A 19,126-nucleotide genomic window follows, 5' to 3' on the forward strand; every position below is an offset into this window, starting at 1 on the left:
AGAGGGGTGGGGGTGGGGAATTCTGTGTGGCACAGTTGAGAAGGCATGGAGGTTTTGTTTCCACTCTCAAGGTAGGGTCTTGCATTTTAGAGTTTGCTGTCCTTCATGATTATATCAGCCTATGATGTCGGAAGGACTTTAGCCAAGGTGCACTGAAGCTGATGCTGTGGAAAGAAGTCACAGAGAAAGGACACTATCTGAAGGATAACAGATCAGAAAGACTGGAAAGGACACAGCCAGAGGCTGTGCCTCTCACAGGTAGACAGTAGCCACCCTTTATGCAGCCAGCAGAGATCTGGAGCTAATGCCTGTGACTGAGGGTCTGTGTGTCAGGGAGAGCTGCTGCTGATGGACGCAGGCCACCCACCATCAGCTGATTCACAATGGCCATATCCATGGCAGCTTCTTTGAGACACTCTGCCTCCTTCTTGTCTTCTCTGCAGAAATACCAAGTGGTTACCTACGAGGCTGGCCACGTGTTTCAGACTTGGGCTCCCCACATGAAGGACTTGAGGCGGGCACTGGTAGCACCAGGACCTCTGTGTGTCAGGTTGGGGATTTTGTTGCTGTTGGTACTGATTTTCTTGCCAAGCTTGTACTGTGACCCTGGATCTGTATATTACTCTTCTTCTGAAACAGTCATCCCCAAGAGTCTGACAGCCAAGGGAAGGGAGGACCCAGGGGAAAAGGCATCCTATGTACTATTAATGCAGGGCCAGAAACAGGTGATTCACCTGAAGGTGAAGAGAGACTATTTTGTGAGTAACTTTCCAGTCTTCAGCTACCACAATGGTGTCCTGGGGCAAGAAATGCCTTTCATCTCGCATGACTGTCACTACGAAGGCTACATAGAAGGAGTCCCAGGTTCTTTTGTTTCTCTCAACACCTGTTCGGGCCTCAGGGGCATCCTGATTAGGGAGGGAAAACCCTATGGCATTGAGCCCATGGACACTTCAAAACGGTTTGAACATGTGCTGTACACCATGGCACACCAAGCTCGAGTCTCCTGTAATGTCACTTCCAAAGGCAGCCAAGTGGTGTCCGCCAGCCGGCAACAAGGGAGCAGGAAGCCTCGCAGTCTACAGGCACCGTCCTCCTTTTGGTCACACACCAAGTACGTGGAGATGTTTGTCGTGGTCAACCACCGGCGGTTCCAAATGTGGGGCAGTAACGTCAATGAGACAGTCCAGAGAGTAATGGACATCACCGCTCTGGCCAACATCTTCACTAGGGGAATAAACACAGAGGTGGTGTTGGCTGGAATGGAGATCTGGACCGAGGGGGACCTCATAGAAGTCTCAGTGGACTTGCGAGTTACACTCAGGAATTTCAATAGCTGGAGACAGGAGAAGCTGTTCCATCGTGTGGAGCACGATGTTGCCCACATGATCGTTGGACATCATCCTGAAGGGGATGCGGGGCAGGCATTTCTCAATGGTGCCTGTTCGGGAGGCTTTGCAACAGCCGTTGAATCCTTCCATCATGAAGATGTCCTCCTGTTTGCAGCGCTCATGGTCCATGAGCTCGGGCACAACTTGGGTATTCAGCACGACCACTCAGCCTGCATTTGTAAAGATAAACACTTTTGCCTCATGCATGAAAATATCACTAAGGAAAGTGGCTTCAGCAACTGCAGCTCTGACTACTTCTACAAGTTCCTCCGGGAGCATAAAGGGGCCTGCCTATTTAACAAGCCTCGGCCCAAAGGTCGCCTGCGTAGGCAAGCCACATGTGGAAATGGTGTGTTGGAGGAAAATGAACAGTGTGATTGTGGACCTGACTGTGGTAATAACCTTTGCTGTGACCAAACATGTCAGCTGAAGCCAAAAGCAAAGTGTAGTCATGGACCCTGCTGTAATGATACATGTGATTATGCAGAACAGGGACGGTTGTGTCGTTCTGCTTTGGGAGAGTGTGACCTTCCAGAGTATTGTGATGGTGTCTCTGACAGATGCCCCACTAACACATACAAGCAAGATGGTACATCTTGTCAAAGAGTTCACTATTGTGTTCAGGGTCAGTGTAAGACTCTCGATTTTCAATGTATAAGTGTTTTTGGGTACCCTGCAAGGTCTGCCCCAGAAGACTGTTACATTTCCATGAACACTAAAGGGGATCGGTTTGGAAACTGTGGCCTTCCCACTTCAGATAGCCAACAATATGTTAAGTGCACAGATGAAAACATATATTGTGGGAAAGTTATATGTACAAATGTTAAAAATATGCCATATATCAAACCCATGCATACAATGGTCCAGGTCCCTTATAGAGATGACTGGTGTTGGAGCATGGATGCTTATAATGTTACCGATATCCCTGATGATGGTTACGTGGAAATTGGCACTCTTTGTGCTCCAGAAAAAATTTGTATTAATTTCTCCTGTGTTGATTATGCTGTGCTCAACTATGACTGTGAACCAAAAGAAATGTGTAATGGGAGAGGAGTTTGCAACAATTTAAAGCACTGCCATTGTGAGGCTGGCTATGCTCCACCTAACTGCAAAACTATAGGAACTGGGGGTAGTGTGGACAGTGGCTCTCCTGCTGTAGTAAAGGGACCTGAAACCCCTACCACTCTTGAAAAACGTGAGGATGGTTTCTTAGACCAAATTATCATATCAGCTTTGGTATTTGCCTTCCTAATATTATTAGTCCTAATTATTTGTGTCATTATCATTTGTAAACGTGCAAGAGGAGCTCCTCCAGAGCCCACAGAAAAGGGTCCAGAAGAGGCTGCAGTAAAGCCCCCAGAAGCAGAGCCTGAAATGGCAGCTCCAGAAGAGGTAGTGGAAGAGGAAAGGCAAGAAGAGGAAGAAGAGGAAGAGGAAGAAGAAGAGGAAGAGGAAGAGGAGGAAGAATCCGAGCCATAAGAGAAGTAGTAGGAGAAAGAAGCCAAATATGTCAGACATCTCAAGCACTGAATGGGAATGAGAGGCTCAGGGAAGTAAAGATGAAGTGGGAATGATAGCTCCAGTGTCTCTGACTAGAAATACAATCTATAAAAATATACTAATGTAGGAGGAGTGTAATTCACCACTCACTTTTTTTTTCACTCATTTTAGTATGTAAGGTTTTATTTATTTAATATATTAAATATTCTACTACTTTTTACTTTTCCACATTTCATTTGAACTCTTCACATGCATCTGTATACAACATCAGTATCTTTGTCTCGGGCCAATTTTTCCATTCACCAGAAACTCCTTTAGTACATACCATCTTTCATCTAAGCTGTTTGACATATACTCCATATTTACCTGCATTTATTACTTTCACTATATAAGTAACTAGTACCTATTATGAGGACAGCTGTTTATGTGATCATTTAAATTTGCCTCATAAATGTATATTCATGAAATGAGCATTTAAATCCAAAAATAAATAAAACCCTATTCTGATTATTTATCTCTTCAGATTCCACTTGGCATAGTTATTAAGTCCATTTTGTTCTAGGACTCTGTGGGATATACCATACCTGGGAAACCAGAAAAGCCTGATTGTCCCAAGGTCAAGGGGCAAGTGTTAAAATCATACTCCTAAAAAAAATAAAATAAAATAAAATCATACTCCTTTTCAAATCTGGCAGATGTTTAACATGATGCATGTATACCCAACTTATTACTTCCCAGTATTCCCAAAACCTTCCTATAGCCATACTCCCTTTTCACCCACAAAGTTTCAATTATTTTTCTTTAGAGCAGCTTTCATAGCCTTTCCTCTTTAATCATCTTCATGGGATGAATTTCAAACCTCCAAATATCTTGTGTCTGATGAATATCACCTAGACTTAGAAAACTGTATTTATGCTAATTTTATAAGAGTATAGAGACCCTAACCTCCCACAGTGCTAAGTACGTGTATAAAACTAAATTTTTATCTTCTATTTTTTTAATGTATTGAAATTATTAACTTGTTCACTGACATCAGAAGGAATCTCTCCAATTACAGGTTAACAGTGCTTAGAGGTGGTAGATACTTCTCTGTGAAGAAGCACAAAGCAAGTATAACATTAATGTTATTTTGTGGCAAGAATTGTGATAAATACTTTGCATTCATTGTTTCCACTTCATCTTCCCAAGTTCCCTATGAAACCTCCATGTTGTTCATGAGGAAGCAAAGAAAATTTGCTCTAGAACTGGTAAGTGGTGGAACCTGCATCTCTCCTCAGGTATGGCTCAATCACTATTCTCCACTTCCTCATGGGCCTTTTCTTATGGTAAAAAGTGATGAGGAAGGCACTCAACAGATCCCTAATTGACCTCTACTATGAATTCCCAAATTGCATAAAAATTATCGATGAAAATGTCTTTTCTCCTATTATATCTTAACATCATGGAATGGCAGGTTGTCATCTTACTCAGTGCTTGGATTCAGCATATTATAAATGCTTAATAAAAGTCTATTATGAATAATTAACTGGAGATAACCTTAAAATATAGATAAGGCCAAATTCATTTCCTTGGCTGAATGCCTCTTGCTACTCCTTAGCACAACAAAAATCTTACTTAGTGTAATACTGAGGCAGACCAATTTTTTAAATCAGATTTATTCATTTTAGAAGGAGGGGAGGGGTGGAGGGGGAGGGAACTCTAGGCAGACTTTTTGCTGAGCTTGGAGCCCAACAGTGGGCTCTATCCCAGGATCCTGAGATCATGACCTGAATTGAAACCAAGAGTTGGATGCTTAGCTGACTGCACCAATCCCAGGCACTGGGATTGCTAAACATTTAGAAATTATCAAGTAATAAAAAGTTTATAACATCTTGAATTCCAAACATAAAATAAAATAAAAATGTTGAATTCTAGCAAATGAACGTTGAACCACATTAGGATAGACTATGGTAAAGGAGGAGGCTAGTTTTAATGTGGGCAGGAAAAAGCAGATGTAACTTAGGTTGTGAAATCTCCACGTTTGAGGGTCAGTTTCTTTTCTTTTCTTTTCTTTTTTTTTTAAATTTTTTATTTATTTATGATAGTCACAGAGAGAGAGAGAGAGAGAGGCAGAGACACAGGCAGAGGAAGAAGCAGGCTCCATGCACCGGGAGCCCGACGTGGGATTCGATCCCGTGTCTCCAGGATTGCGCCCTGGGCCAAAGGCAGGCGCCAAACCGCTGTGCCACCCAGGGATTCCCCTTGAGGGTCAGTTTCTTGTAAAGTTTGGGTGACAACAGTTCTACGTTGCATGTGACTGCCTCTAGAAAGTATGCTTTTTCAACTGATTCCTCTCCATATTACATTTGGGGGATTTTGATGAAAGCTTGCATGTTTCAAACATCTGAGTCAGCAGTCACCAGCTACTTGCTCCCCTAAAACTTACTGCTATCTTTTACCTGGGCAGTTATTATCCTTTTTGTGCTGCCTTAGGCCAGAAGATACCCAGGCCCTTCCCTTAGTTCCTCAAACCATAGTCATGTCCAGGCTCTACATTTTTATCCAGATTTGGGGGGTAGAGGGGGGGACAAAGGGAAATTACAATGTGAAAAAGAAAAATATTTGAATGCTACAGATATGTATTAATGCTCCTGAAGTCCAGGCATCATGCCCTGCTGGTGGACTTGGATAAGCTGTCTCTTCCTCAGACCTGACCCAACACCCTCTCTTGTTCCTGTAGGACTGCTTGTGAGAATATCCTTGTTGTCTGGAATCAGACTCCACCACATTCTCTGGGGCCCAGTGAGAGGGGAAAGAAATAAAAAAAGTAATTTACTGACAACCCAGATCATGTCATCATAACCTCACATTAATATAATTACCCCCACAATAAAGACAAAGCATGAAATTAGTCTGACAAAAATTTAGCTTTTTGTATGTTCAAACTTCATTTTTAAGCTTATTTTTAAATTTTTAAAAAAGATTTTATTTCTTCATGAGAGACACAGAGAGAAAGAGAGGCAGAGACACAGGCAGAGGGAGAAGCAGGCTCCATGCAGGGAGCCCAATGCGGGACCTGACCCCAGGACTCCAGGATCATGCTCTGGGCCAAAGGCAGGTGCTAAACCACTGAGCCACCCAGGGATCCCCTATTTTTAAATTTTGAATTATAATTGACATATAACATTACATGAGTTTCAGGTATACAACATAATGACTCGTATTTGCAAATATGGTAAAATGGTTGCCATGGTTAAGTCTAGTTAACATCTATCACCACACAGTTATAGTTTCTTTCTTTCTTTCTTTTTTTTTTTTTAAAGATTTTATTTACTTATTCATGAGATACAGAGAGAGAGAGAGAGAGAGAGGCAGAGACACAGGCAGAGGGAGAAGCAGGCTCCATGCAGGGAGCTCGACGCGGGACTCCATCCCGGGTCTCCAGGATCATGCTCTGGGCTGAAGGTAGGCGCTAAATCGCTGAGCCACCCAGGGATCCCCCAGTTTTTTTTCTTACGATAAGAACTTTTAAGTTCTACTAGAACTTTTAAGTTCTACTCTCTCAGTAATTTTCAAATACATAATACAGTATTAATTAGTCATCATGTTGTTTATTGTATCTCCAGGACTTATTTATTCTATAACTGAAAGTCTCTATTTTTTGGCTACCTTCACCATTTCATCAACCCTCTCATCCCCTGCCTCTAGCAACTTATTTGTTCTCTGTATCTATTTTTGCTTTTTGCTTGTTTTTAGATTCCACATACAATTGAGATGATATAGTATTGGTATTTCTCTAGTGACTTATTTTACTTAGAATTCTCTCAGGGTGCCTGGGTGTCTCAGTCAGTTAATTATCTACCTTCTGTTCAGGTAGTGAACCTGGGGTCCTAGGATCAAGCCCCACGTTGGGCTCCCTGCTCAGCAGACAGTCTGCTTCTCCCTCTCCCTCTGCCCCTGCCCCTCTCCCTGCTCATGTTCTCGCTTGCTCATTTGCTCTCTCTCAGATGAATAAATTAAAAACCTTTAAAAAATATTTAAAAAAGAATTCTCTTAAAGTCCATCCATGTTGTTATAAATGGCAAGATTTCCTTCTTTTTTATTGCTGAATAATGTTGAATATATACATTGTATACAATATTCCTTTATATATAGTAGATATATATCATTAGATTTTATATGTATACATACATATAAAAATATATAATATACATAAAATATATAATATATAAATATACATATAAAATAAATACATATATGTATATTATATGTACCTATATATCTCACATATTCTTTTCCATTCATCCAATGATAAACATCTAGTTGCTTCCATGTTTTTGTTATTGTAAACAATGCTGCAATGAATATGGAGGTGCAGATATCTTTTCAATTTAGTGCTTGTTTCCTTTGGATAGCCAGTAGTGGAATTACTAAATCATATCATGGTTCTATTTTGAATTTCTTAAGGGACCTCCATACTGTTTTTCATAGTGGCTGCACCAATTTACATTTCCCCCAACAGTGCAAAAGGGTTCCCTTTTTGTCCACATCCTAGCCACCACTTGTTATTTCAATTTTTTTTTAAAGATTTATTTATTTATTCATGAGAGACACAGAGAAAAGCAGGGACAGAGACAGAGGGCTCCCTGTAGGAGCCTGATGTGGGACTCGATCCCAGAACTCCGGGATCATACCCTGAGCCGAAGGCAGATGTTTAACCGCTGAGCCACCTAGGTGTCCTGATTTTGAGTCTTTTTGATAACCATTCTAACAGGTGTAAGATGATATCTCACTGCAGCTTTGATTTGCATTTCCCTGATGATTAGTAACACTGAGCTCCTTTTTACGGACCTCTTGGCCATCTTGTATGTTTTCTTTGGAAGAATATATATACAGATGCTCTGCCAATTTTTTAATTGGATTGTTTTATTGCTATTTAGTTGCTGGAGTTCTTTTTTATATTTTAGATATTAATCCCTTATTAAATATACAATTTGCAAATATTTTCTTCCATCCAGTAGCTGCCTTTTCATTTTGTTGATGGTTACCTTTGCTGTGGAAGCTCTTATTTTTTATTTTAGATTTCTTTGTATATTTTTATGTATTTTAGATTTTTTTAAAATTCAAGTTAGTTAACATATAGTGTATTAGTTTCAGGGGTAGGATTTAGTGATTCATTACTTGCATACAACATTCAGTGCTCATTCCATCAACTGCCCTCGTCAATGCCCATCACCCATTTACTCAATGTTCCTACCCACTTCCCCTCCAACAACTCTTTAGTCCCTATTGCTTTTTTAAAAAAAAGATTTTATTTATTTACTTACTTGAGAGAGCAAGTGAGAGATAGCACAAGCAGGGGAGGAGGAGGAGAAAAGGGAGAGGGAGAAGCAGACTCCTTGCAGACTCCATCCAGGACCCTGTGATCTTGACCTGAGCTGAAGGCAGATGCTTAACCAACTGAGCCACCCAGGCATCCAGTTTGTTCCCTATTAAGAGTCTCTGATGGTTTGCCTCTTTCTCTGTTTTTATTTTACCTTATTTTTCCTTCCCTTCCCCTTTGTTAATCAGTTTTGTTTCTTGAATTCCACATATCAGTGAAATCATATGGTATTTGTCTTTCTCTGGCTGACTTATTTTACTTAGCACAATATCCTCTCTTTCCATCCATGTTGTTGCAAATGGCAAGATTTTACTTTTTGATGTCTGAGTAATATTCCTTATATATGTATGTATACACACACACACACACACACACACACACACACTCACACACCCCACATCTTCATCCATTCATCAGTTGATGGACATGTGGGCTCTTTCCGTATTTTGGCTATTGTGGACAATGTTGCTTATAAACATTGGGGTATCCCTTCAAGTCACTATTTTGTATCCTTTGGATAAATACTTAGTAGTGCCATTGCTGGGTCATAGAGTAGCTCAATTTTTAACTTTTTGAGGAACCTCCAAACTGTTATCTAGACTGGTGGTACCAGTTTGCCTTCCCACCAGCAGTATAAGAGGGTTCCCCTTTTTGACATCCTCATCAACATTTGTTGTTTCCTGAGTTGTTAATTTGAGCCATTCTGACTGGTGGGAGGTGTTATCTCACTATGGTTTTGATTTGTATTTCCCTGGTGATTCTTAGTCTGCCAGGTCTACCAGTTACCTCTTCTTATATAATTTCCTGATAAATTTTTCCCCACCAAATATGTATTCAAGAAGATTAAGTATTACAAAGAGGAAGACAGTTTTTTAAAAAGATTTTATTTATTTATTTATTCATTCATTCATTCATTCATTCACTCATTCATTCATTCATGAGAGACACACACACACAGAGGCAGAGACATAGGCAAAAGTAGAAGCAAGCTCCCTGTGGGGAGCCTGATGAGGGACTCAATCCCAGGACTCCCAGATCATGACCTGAGCCGAAAGTCAGTGCTCAACCTCTGAGCCATCCAGGAGTCCCTGAGACGGTTTAATCTAGTTAAATTTAGGTGAAATCTTTGTAAAGCATAAACTAGGTCTTCATTTCAGAGATAGATTCTAAATAAGAATTTCTGTGGTTTATAACTTGTGGAGATGGAGAGGGATAAGATTGTGGGATAAGCAGGAAATCCCCTATAATGGCCTAATTTGCTAATATGCTATGTAATAAAGGAAAATAATGGTAACCTGGAATGATATTTATTGCACATTTTGTGCTGAGCAGAAGTCTAAAAGTTTTACGTACTAGTAATCCTCAAGATAACCGTGCAAGATATTTTTGATGTATTCAGTTTATGGTTGAAAAAGACTGATGCAAAATGAGTGGGAAATATCAGAAAGGGAGACAGAACATGAGAAACTCCTAACTCTGGGAAACGAACTAGGGGTGGTGGAAGGGGAGGTGGGCGGGGGGTGGGGGTGACTGGGTGATGGGCATTGAGGGGGGCACTTGATGGGATGAGCACTGGGTGTAATTCTGTATGTTGGCAAATTGAACACCAATAAAAAATAAATTAAAAAAAAGAAATCTGCAAAAAAAAAGAAAGAAAAGAAAAAGACTGATGCTCATAGGATAAAAATAAGTGATGCAGACTCACAGTTAAGAAAGATGAGTAGATAGCAATCTGACAACAAAATGAAATAAAAGGCGTCTGAATAGGCAAAGAAGTCAAACTCTCACTCTTTGCAGATGACCTGAAACTCTATATGGAAAACCCAAAGGACTCTACCTCAAAATTGCTAAAACTCATACAGGAATTTAGCAAAATGACAGGATACAAAAATCAATGCACAGAAATCAGGAAATGATTTCAAATGTTAGTGACATTAAAACAACAAATGTTAGCGAGTATGTGGGGGAAAGGGGAGCCTTCTTTTTTTTTTTGTACTAGAATTTTATTTTTTTAAAATAAATTTATTTTTTATTGGTGTTCAATTTACCAACATACAGAATAACACCCAGTGCTCATCCCGTCAAGTGCCCCCCTCAGTGCCTGTCACCCATTCACCCCAACCCCCCGCCCTCCTCCCCTTCCACCATCCCTAGAGTTAGGAGTCTTTATGTTCTGTCTCCTTTTCTGATATTTCTGACACATTTCTTCTCCCTTCCCTTATATTCCCTTTCACTATTTTTTATATTAAGGGGAGCCTTCTTATGCTCTTGGTGGGAATGCAAGCTGGTACAGTCACTCCAGATAACAATATGGAGGTTTTTCAAGAAGTTAAAAGATAGAGCGACCCTATGACCCAACAATTGCACTACTGGATATTTACCCCAAAGATACTGATGTAGTGAAATGAAGGGACACCTGCACACCAATGTTCATAGCAGTAATGTCCATAATGACCAAACTGTGGATGGAGCCAAGATTTCCTTTGACAGATGAATGGATAAAGAAGATGTGGTATGTACATACAAGGTAATGTAATTCAGCCACCAGAAAGGATAAATACCTACCATTTACATCAGTGTGGATGGAAGAGTATTATGATTAAGTGAAATAAGTCATTTGGAGAAAGACAAATGGTTTTGCTCATATGCAGAATATAAGAAATAGTGAAAGGGACCATAGGGAAGGATGGGAACCTGAATGGGGAAAAAATCAGAGAGGAAGACAAACTATAAGAGATTCTTAACTCTGGGAAACTAACTGGGGGTTGGTGAAGGGGAGGTGAGTGGGGGATAGGGTAACTAAGTGACAGGCATTTAGGAGGGCACATGATGTGATGAGCACTGAGTGTTATATGCAACTGATGAGTTATTGAAAACTGCATCTGAAACTAATGATGTACTATACGTTGGCAAGTTGAATTTAAATAAAAAAATAAATTACATTTCTATATACTAACAATGAGACAGAATAGAAATTAAGGAATCAGTCCCATTTACAACTCCACCAAATACCAAAAGATACCTAGGAATAAACCTAACTAAAGAGATAAGGATCTGTACTCTGAAGACTATAAAGCACTCATGAAAAAAGTTGAGGAAGGCACAAAGAAGTAGAAAAACATTACATGCTCATGGATTGAAAGAACAAATATTGTTAAAATATCTATGCTTCCCAGAGCAATCTATACATTCAACGCAAATCCTATCAAAATAACACCAGCATTTTTCAGAGAGCTAGAACAAATAATCCTAATATTTGTATGGAACCAGAAAAGTCCCCATATAGCCTAAGGAACATTTAAAAAGAAAACCAAATCTGGGATGCCTGGGTGGCTCAGTGGCTGGGCATCTGCCTTCAGCTCACAAAGTGATCCTGGAGTCTTAGGATCGAGTCCTGTATTGGGCTTCCTGCAAGGAGCCTGCTTCTCCCTCTGCCTATATCTCTGCCTCTCTCTCTCTGTGTCTCTCATGAATAAATAAATTAAATCTTAAAAAGAAAAAGGAAAAGAAAACCAAAGCTGGTAATCTCACAATTCTGGACTTCAAGCTGTATTACACTGCTGTAATCATCGAGACAGTATTGTACCTGCACAAAAACAGACACACAGGGAGATGGCAAAGATGGAGGAAGAGTAGGGGTCCTCAACTCACCTGGTCCCACCAACTTACCTAGGTAACTTTCAAATCATCCTGAACATCTACGAATTCGACCTGAGATTGATTGATTGATTGATTGATTTTTTAATTTTTATTTATTTATGATAGTCACACAGAGAGAGAGGCAGAGACATAAGCAGAGGGAGAAGCAGGCTCCATGCACCGGGAGCCCGATGTGGGATTCAATCCTGGGTCTCCAGGATCGCGCCCTGGGCCAAAGGCAGGCGCCAAACCGCTGCGCCACGCAGGGATCCCTCGACCTGAGACTTAGTGAGAACAGCTGGAACGCTACAGAGAGAAGGGTTTTTGCCTTTAGCAAGGTATTAAAGCGGAGAAAGGTAAAATAAAAAAGAATCAAGTGGGGGAGCGGCACCGCAAGGAGCCAGGCTAAAGCCAGGGCAGTGAAAACCTCCAAACCGGAAAGCCCAGCACCAGAGAAGTGGGAACTTTAAAAATCTGCACCACATTCTTCCCAGACGGAAAAGTGCTTAGAGAAATCGGGGAGAATTGCAGGAGGGGCAGTGAAGCCTCCAGTTTACCGGAGTCACTAATAGAGGAAGTGTGCCCTGAGGAAAGTGCACCACAAACCGTGGACTGATCTTGATAAAGGGCTGGAGCACGCAGCTTGGGGAGTATTTGGGAGAAGCCAGTCAGTTAGGCGGGCCAGCTCTGGACGGAAGTGTCTGTGCCCTGCTGCCTTTGGGAGCTGCATACCCCGGGAGCACGATTCCAGCAGCACAGGGCCCCGGATCCCAGGGCACTGAGTGGACAAAGCCCACAATCCTGCAATCCCCCAGGACAGGCAGAAGTGGGAAGGGCACAGGACAGCAAGGACTCTCCTTCCGTTGGGTGCCCCCAAACTGTGCAGATTAGCGCACCCGCAGAAGGAGCCTCTAGGCTAGTGCAGGCTGGGAGACTGCATTAGTTACTGCGGGGAGAGGGCGGGGGTGGGGGGGGGGGGGGAGACTCCAGAGCTGGAGCCCTGGCCTCCGCCATTGTTGTTGTTCCTCCTTGTGCCTGGGAGAGGCGAGGCCACCAGGGAACAAAAGCCTCACAGGATAAAGCTCAAACTGAGCCCCACACCTGACAGGAGGCAGAGCAGCTCCACCCACTACAGACACCTGAGAATCAGCACAACAGACCTCTCCTCCAAAGACCAGCTGGAAGAACAGAAGAGCAAGTTCTTGACCAAGCAGTGCTGGAAAGCTCCAGGGGAAGTAAAGGGATTTATAGTATACAGAAGTAGAGGGTACCTCTCCTTCCCACCCCCTTTTCCAGTACAACTCGTTTTTATATCAGACTAAAAATTTCCAGTATTTTTTTCTCTTTTCCGACCTTAACTATGATATTTTGCCACCTCTTCATTTTTAAGTTTCTTCCTTTTTGAGTTTTATATTTCTACAATTACATGTCTTATATATATTTTTCACTTCTAGATTCCTTTCAACATACTCAATTTAATTTTGGGAGATACACGAGATATGTTTTTTTTTGGTTTTGTGTTTTTTTGTTTTCTCTGCCTCATTTTGTCTACAATGGCAGAAGTTAATACCTTCTAAAACATGACCAGCATGCAACCAGAACCAACTGGTTTACCATGCTGGTTCATTCTGTGAGATTATATTCTCTCTTCATTCCCATTCTGCCCCCTCCTTTTATCTCATTTATGTTTTGGTGGTCAATGTGGGGCTTTCTGCAAGTATTGCTGATTTATATAAATGTAGGACTGAGCATCTTCTAACATACAGAACTTTATATTCAGAAACAAGAGGATCACCCTCTAGGACCCCTCAGACTACATTCTCCCTCTACTACAACTTCTTCACCACCACCATCTCCCAGTCCCATCCCCCCTTTTTCTTCTTCTCTTTTTTTTTTTTTTCATCTTAACTTTTGCTTTTTTTCTCTTCCTCTTTTCTTTTTTCTTTCTCTTTTTCTTCTTCTTTGGGATTCTTAGCCTTTTATTTTTTACTACTTTGTTTTAAAATTTATGTTTCACTTTAGTGGTCCTTTTGTTTTATTTTGTTCTGATCTTTGTTTCATTTTCTGGTCTCTGACCTTGTCAGAATCATCTAGGGTGAAATTTACTTAGGTTGTGGTTGCTATTCTTGATTCAGCCTGCTCATACAGCCACTCTGCACTGAGCAAAATGACTAGAAGGAAGAATCCATCACGAAAGAAAGAATCAGAAATAGTACTCTCTGCCACAGAGTTACAGAATATGGATTACAATTCGATGTTAAAAAGCCAATTCAGAAGCACAATTATAAAGCTACTGGTGGCTCTGGAAAAAAAAGCAGAAAGGATTCAAGAGACTTTATGACTGCAGAATTTAGATCTAACCAAGCTATAATTAAAAATCAATTAAATGAGATGCAATCCAAACTGGAGGTCCTAACGATGAGGGTTAATGAGGTGGAAGAAAGAGTGAGCAACATAGAAGACAAGTTGATGGCAAGGAAGGAAGCTGAGGAAAAAAAAGAAAAACACTTAAAAGGCCATGAGGAAAGGTTAAGGGAAGTAAACGATAGCCTCAGAAGGAAGAATCTACGTATAATTGGGGTTCCAGAAAGCGCCAAGAGGGAGAGAGGGCCAGAAAGCATATTTGAACAAATAATAGCTGAGAAGTTCCCTAATTTGGGGGAGGGAAACAGGCATTCAGATCCAGGAGATAGAGAGGATCCCCCAAATCAATAGAAACCATTCAACACCTCAACATTTAATAGTGAAACTTGCAAATTCCAAAGATAAAGAGAAAATCCTTAAAACAGTGAGAGACAAGAGATTCTTAATTATATGGGGAGAAATATTAGATTAACAGCAGACCTCTCCACAGAGACCTGGAAGGCCAGAAAGTGCTGGCAGGATATAATCTGGGTACTAAATGAGAAGAACATGCAGCAAAGATTACTATATCCAGCAAGGCTCTCATTCAGAATAGAAGGAAAGATAAAGAGCTCCCAAGATAGGCAGAAACTGAAAGAATATGTGACCACCAAACCAGCTCTGCAAGAAATATTAAGGGGACCCTGTAAAAGAAAGAAGGAGCCCAAAGAGATAATCCACAAAAACAGGGACTGTATAGATATTATGATGACATTAAATTCATATGTTTCAATAGTTACTCTGAATGTGAATGGGCTAAATGATCCCATCAAGGGACATAGGGTTTTGGACTGGATAAAAAAGCAAGACCCATATATTTGCTGTCTACAAGAGACTCATTTTAGACCTAAGGACATCTTCAGCCTGAAAATGAAAGGTTTGAGAACTATTTACCATTCAAATGGTCCTAAAAAGAAAGCTGGGGTAGCAATCCTCATATCAGATAGATTAAAGTTTATCCCAAAGACTGTAGTAAGAAAGCTGGGGTAGCAATCCTCATATCAGATAGATTAAAGTTTATCCCAAAGACTGTAGTAAGAGAGGAAGAGGGATAGTATTTCATACTTAAGGGTCTATCCAGCAAGAAGAACTTACAATCATGATTATTTATGCCCCTATTGTGGGAGCTATCAAGTATACCAATCAATTAATAACCAAAGTAAACACATACTTAGAAAATAATACACTAATAATAGAAGACTTAAACACAGCACTTTCTGTAAATGACAGATCTTCTAAGCACAACATCACCAAAGAAACAAGGGCCTTAAATAATACACTGGACCAGATGGATTTCATATATATATATATATATATATATATATATATACACAGAACTTTCCATCTGAACGCACCTGAATGCACATTCTTCTCAAGTGCACATGGAAATTTCCCAGAAGAGACCACATACTGGGTAACAAATCAGGTCTCAACCGATATCAAAAGATTGGGATTGTCCCCTGCATATTAGCAGACCACAATGCTTTGAAACGAGAACTCAATCACAAGAAATTTGGAAGAAACTCAAACACATGGAGGTTAAAGACCACCCTACTAAAAGATGAATGGGTCAACCAGGAAATTAGATAAGAATCAACAAGATTCATGGAAACTAATGAAAATGAAGACACAATTGTTCAAAATCTTTGGGATACAGCAAAAGCAGTCCTAAGAAGGAAATACATTGCAATACAAGGATCCCTCAAAAAATTGGAAAAACTCAAATGCATAAGTTAACCTTGTACCTAAAGAACTGGAGAAAGAACAGCATATAAAACCTACACCAAGCAGAAGAAGAGAGATAATAAAGATTTGACCAGAACTCAATGAAATAGAGAACAGAAGAACTGTAGAACAGATCAACAAAACCAGGAGTTCGTTCTTTGAAATAATTAATAAGATAGATAAACCATTAGCCAGTCTTATTAAAAAGACTCAAATTAATAAAATCATGAATGAAAGAGGAGAGATCACAACCAATACAAAGGAAATACAAATGATTTTAAAAACGTATTATGAGCAGCTATACACCAATAAATTAGGCAGTCTAGAAGAAATGGATGCATTTCTGGAAAACCACAAACTACCAAAACTGGAACTGGAAGAAATAGAAAACCTGAACAGGCCAATAACCAGAGAGGAAATTGGAGCAGTCATCAAAAACCTCCAAGACACAAAAGTATAGAGCCAGATGGCTTCCCTGGGGAATTCTATCAAACATTTAAAGAAGAAACCATACCTATTCTACTAAAGCTTTTCCAAAGGATAGAAAGGGACAGAATACTTCCAAACTCCTTTTATGAGGCCAGCATCACCTTAATTCCAAATCCAGACAAAGACCCCACCAAAAAGGAAAATTATAGACCAATATCCCTGATGAACACAGATGCAAAAACTCTCAACAAGATACTAGCCAATAGGGATCCCTGGGTGGCGCAGCGGTTTGGTGCCTGCCTTTGGCCCAGGGCGCGATCCTGGAGACCCGGGATCGAATCCCATGTTGGGCTCCTGATGCATGGAGCCTGCTTCTCCCTCTGCCTGTGTCTCTGCCTCTCTCTCTCTCTCTCTGTGTGACTATCATAAATAAATTAAAAAAAAAGATACTAGCCAATAGGATCCAACAGTACATTAGGAATATTATTCACCATGACCAAGTGGGATTTATCCCCAGGAAGCAAGGGTGGTTCAACATTCCTAAAACAATCAACGTAATAGATCACATCAACAAGAGAAAAAACAAGAACCATATGATCCCCTCAATAAATACAGAGAAAGCATTTGAGAAAATGCGGCATCCATTTCTGATGAAAACTCTTCAAAGTGTAGGGATAGAGGGAACATTCCTCGACATCTTAAAAGCCATCTATGAAAATCCCACAGCAAATATAATTCTCAATGTGGAAAAACTGAGAGCCTTTCCCCTAAGATCCGGAATATGACAGGAATGTTCACTCTCACCACTGCTATTCAATATAGTACTAGAAGTCCTAGCCTCAGCAATCAGACAACAAAAAGAAATAAAAGGCATTTGAATTAGCAAAGGACAAGTCAAACTCTCCCTCTTCACAGATGACATGATACTGTATATAGAAAACCCAAAAGACTCCACCCCAAGATTGCTAGAACTCATACAGCAATTTGACAATGTGGCAGGATACAAAATCAATGCCCAGAAACCAGTGGCATTTCTATACACTAACAATGAGATTGAAGCAAGAGAAATTAAGGAGTCCATTCCATTTACAATTGCACCCAAAAGCATAAGATACCTAGGAATAAACCTAATCAAAGGTAAAGGATCTATACCCTAAAAACTACAGAACACTTCTGAAAGAAATGGAGGAAGACACAAAGACATGGAAAAATATTCCATGCTCATGGATTGGCAGAATTAATATTGTGAAAATGTCAATGTTACCCAGGGAAATTTGCACGTTTAATGCAATCCCTATCAAAATACCATGGACTTTCTTCAGAGAGTTAGAACAAATTATTTTAAGATTTGTGTGGAATCAAAAAAGACCCCGAATAGCCAGGGGAATTTTAAAAAAGAAAACCATAGCTGGGGGCATCACAATGCCAGATTTCAGGTTGTACTACAAAGCTGTGGTCATCAAGATAGTGTGGTACTGGCACAAAAACAGACACATAGATCAGTGGAACAGAATAGGGAACCCAGAAGTGGACCCTCAACTTTATGGTCAACTAATATTTGACAAAGCAGGAAAGACTATCCACTGGAAGAAAGACAGTCTCTTCAATAAATGGTGCTGGGAAAATTGGACATCCACATGCAGAAGAATGAAACTAGACCACTCTCTTGCACCAGACACAAAGATAAACTCAAAATGGATGAAAGATCTTAATGTGAGACAAGATTCCATCAAAATCCTAGAGGAGAACACAGGCAACACCCTTTTTGAACTCAGCCACAGTAACTTCTTGCAAGATTCATCCATGAAGGCAAAGGAAACAAAAGCAAAAATGAACTATTGGGACTTCATCAAGATAAGAAGCTTTTGCACAGCAAAGGATACAGTCAACAAAACTAAAAGACAACCTACAGAATGGGAGAAGAGATTTGCAAATGACGTATCAGATAAAGGCCTAGTTTCCAAGATCTATAAAGAACTTATTAAACTCAACATCAAGGAAACAAACAATCCAATCATGAAATGGGCAAAAGACATGAACAGAAATCTCATAGAGGAAGACATAGACATGGGCAACAAGCACATGAGGAAATGCTCTGCATCACTTGCCATCAGGGAAATACAAATCAAAACCACAATGAGATACCACCTCACACCAGTGAGAATGGGGAACATTGACAAGGCAGGAAACCACAAATGTTGGAGAGGATGCAGAGAAAAGGGAACCCTCTTACACTGTTGGTGGGAATGTGAACTGGTGCAGCCACTCTGGAAAACTGTGTGGAGGTTCCTCAAAGAGTTAAAAATAGACCTGCCCTATGACCCAGCAATTGCACTGTTGGGATTTATCCCAAAGATTCAGATGCAATGAAATGCCGGAACACCTGCACCCTGATGTTTCTAGCAGCAATGTCCACAATGGCCAAACTGTGGAAGGAGCCTCGGTGTCCATCGAAAGATGAATGGATAAAGAAGATGTGGTATATGTATACAATGGAATATTACTCAGCCATTAGAAACAACAAATACCCATTATTTGCTTCTACGTGGATGGAACTGGAGGGTATTCTGCTGAGTGAAATAAGTCAATCGGAGAGGGACAAACATTATATGTTCTCATTCATTTGGGGAATATAAAAAATAGTGAAAGGGAATAGAAGGGAAGGGAGAAGAAATAG

At 40.4% G+C, this 19,126-nt stretch overlaps 1 protein-coding gene across 1 annotated transcript; it reads left to right on the forward strand.

Annotated features, from left to right (window-relative positions):
* Positions 1-314: 314 nt before the first annotated feature.
* Positions 315-2,870, forward strand: LOC112935212 (disintegrin and metalloproteinase domain-containing protein 1a-like). Its single transcript, XM_026018845.2, has one exon. It carries the CDS (start codon positions 384-386, stop codon positions 2,868-2,870), a length of 2,487 nt encoding a protein of 828 aa, XP_025874630.1. The 5' UTR covers positions 315-383.
* Positions 2,871-19,126: the final 16,256 nt, after the last annotated feature.

This window comes from Vulpes vulpes, chromosome 10 (genome assembly GCF_048418805.1).
Source record: "Vulpes vulpes isolate BD-2025 chromosome 10, VulVul3, whole genome shotgun sequence".
NCBI lineage: Eukaryota > Metazoa > Chordata > Mammalia > Carnivora > Canidae > Vulpes > Vulpes vulpes.

What these genes read in the sequence shown, in the direction of transcription:
- LOC112935212 (XM_026018845.2), top strand. Translation starts at nt 384, where the DNA reads ATGGCCATATCCATGGCAGCTTCTTTGAGACACTCTGCCTCCTTCTTG.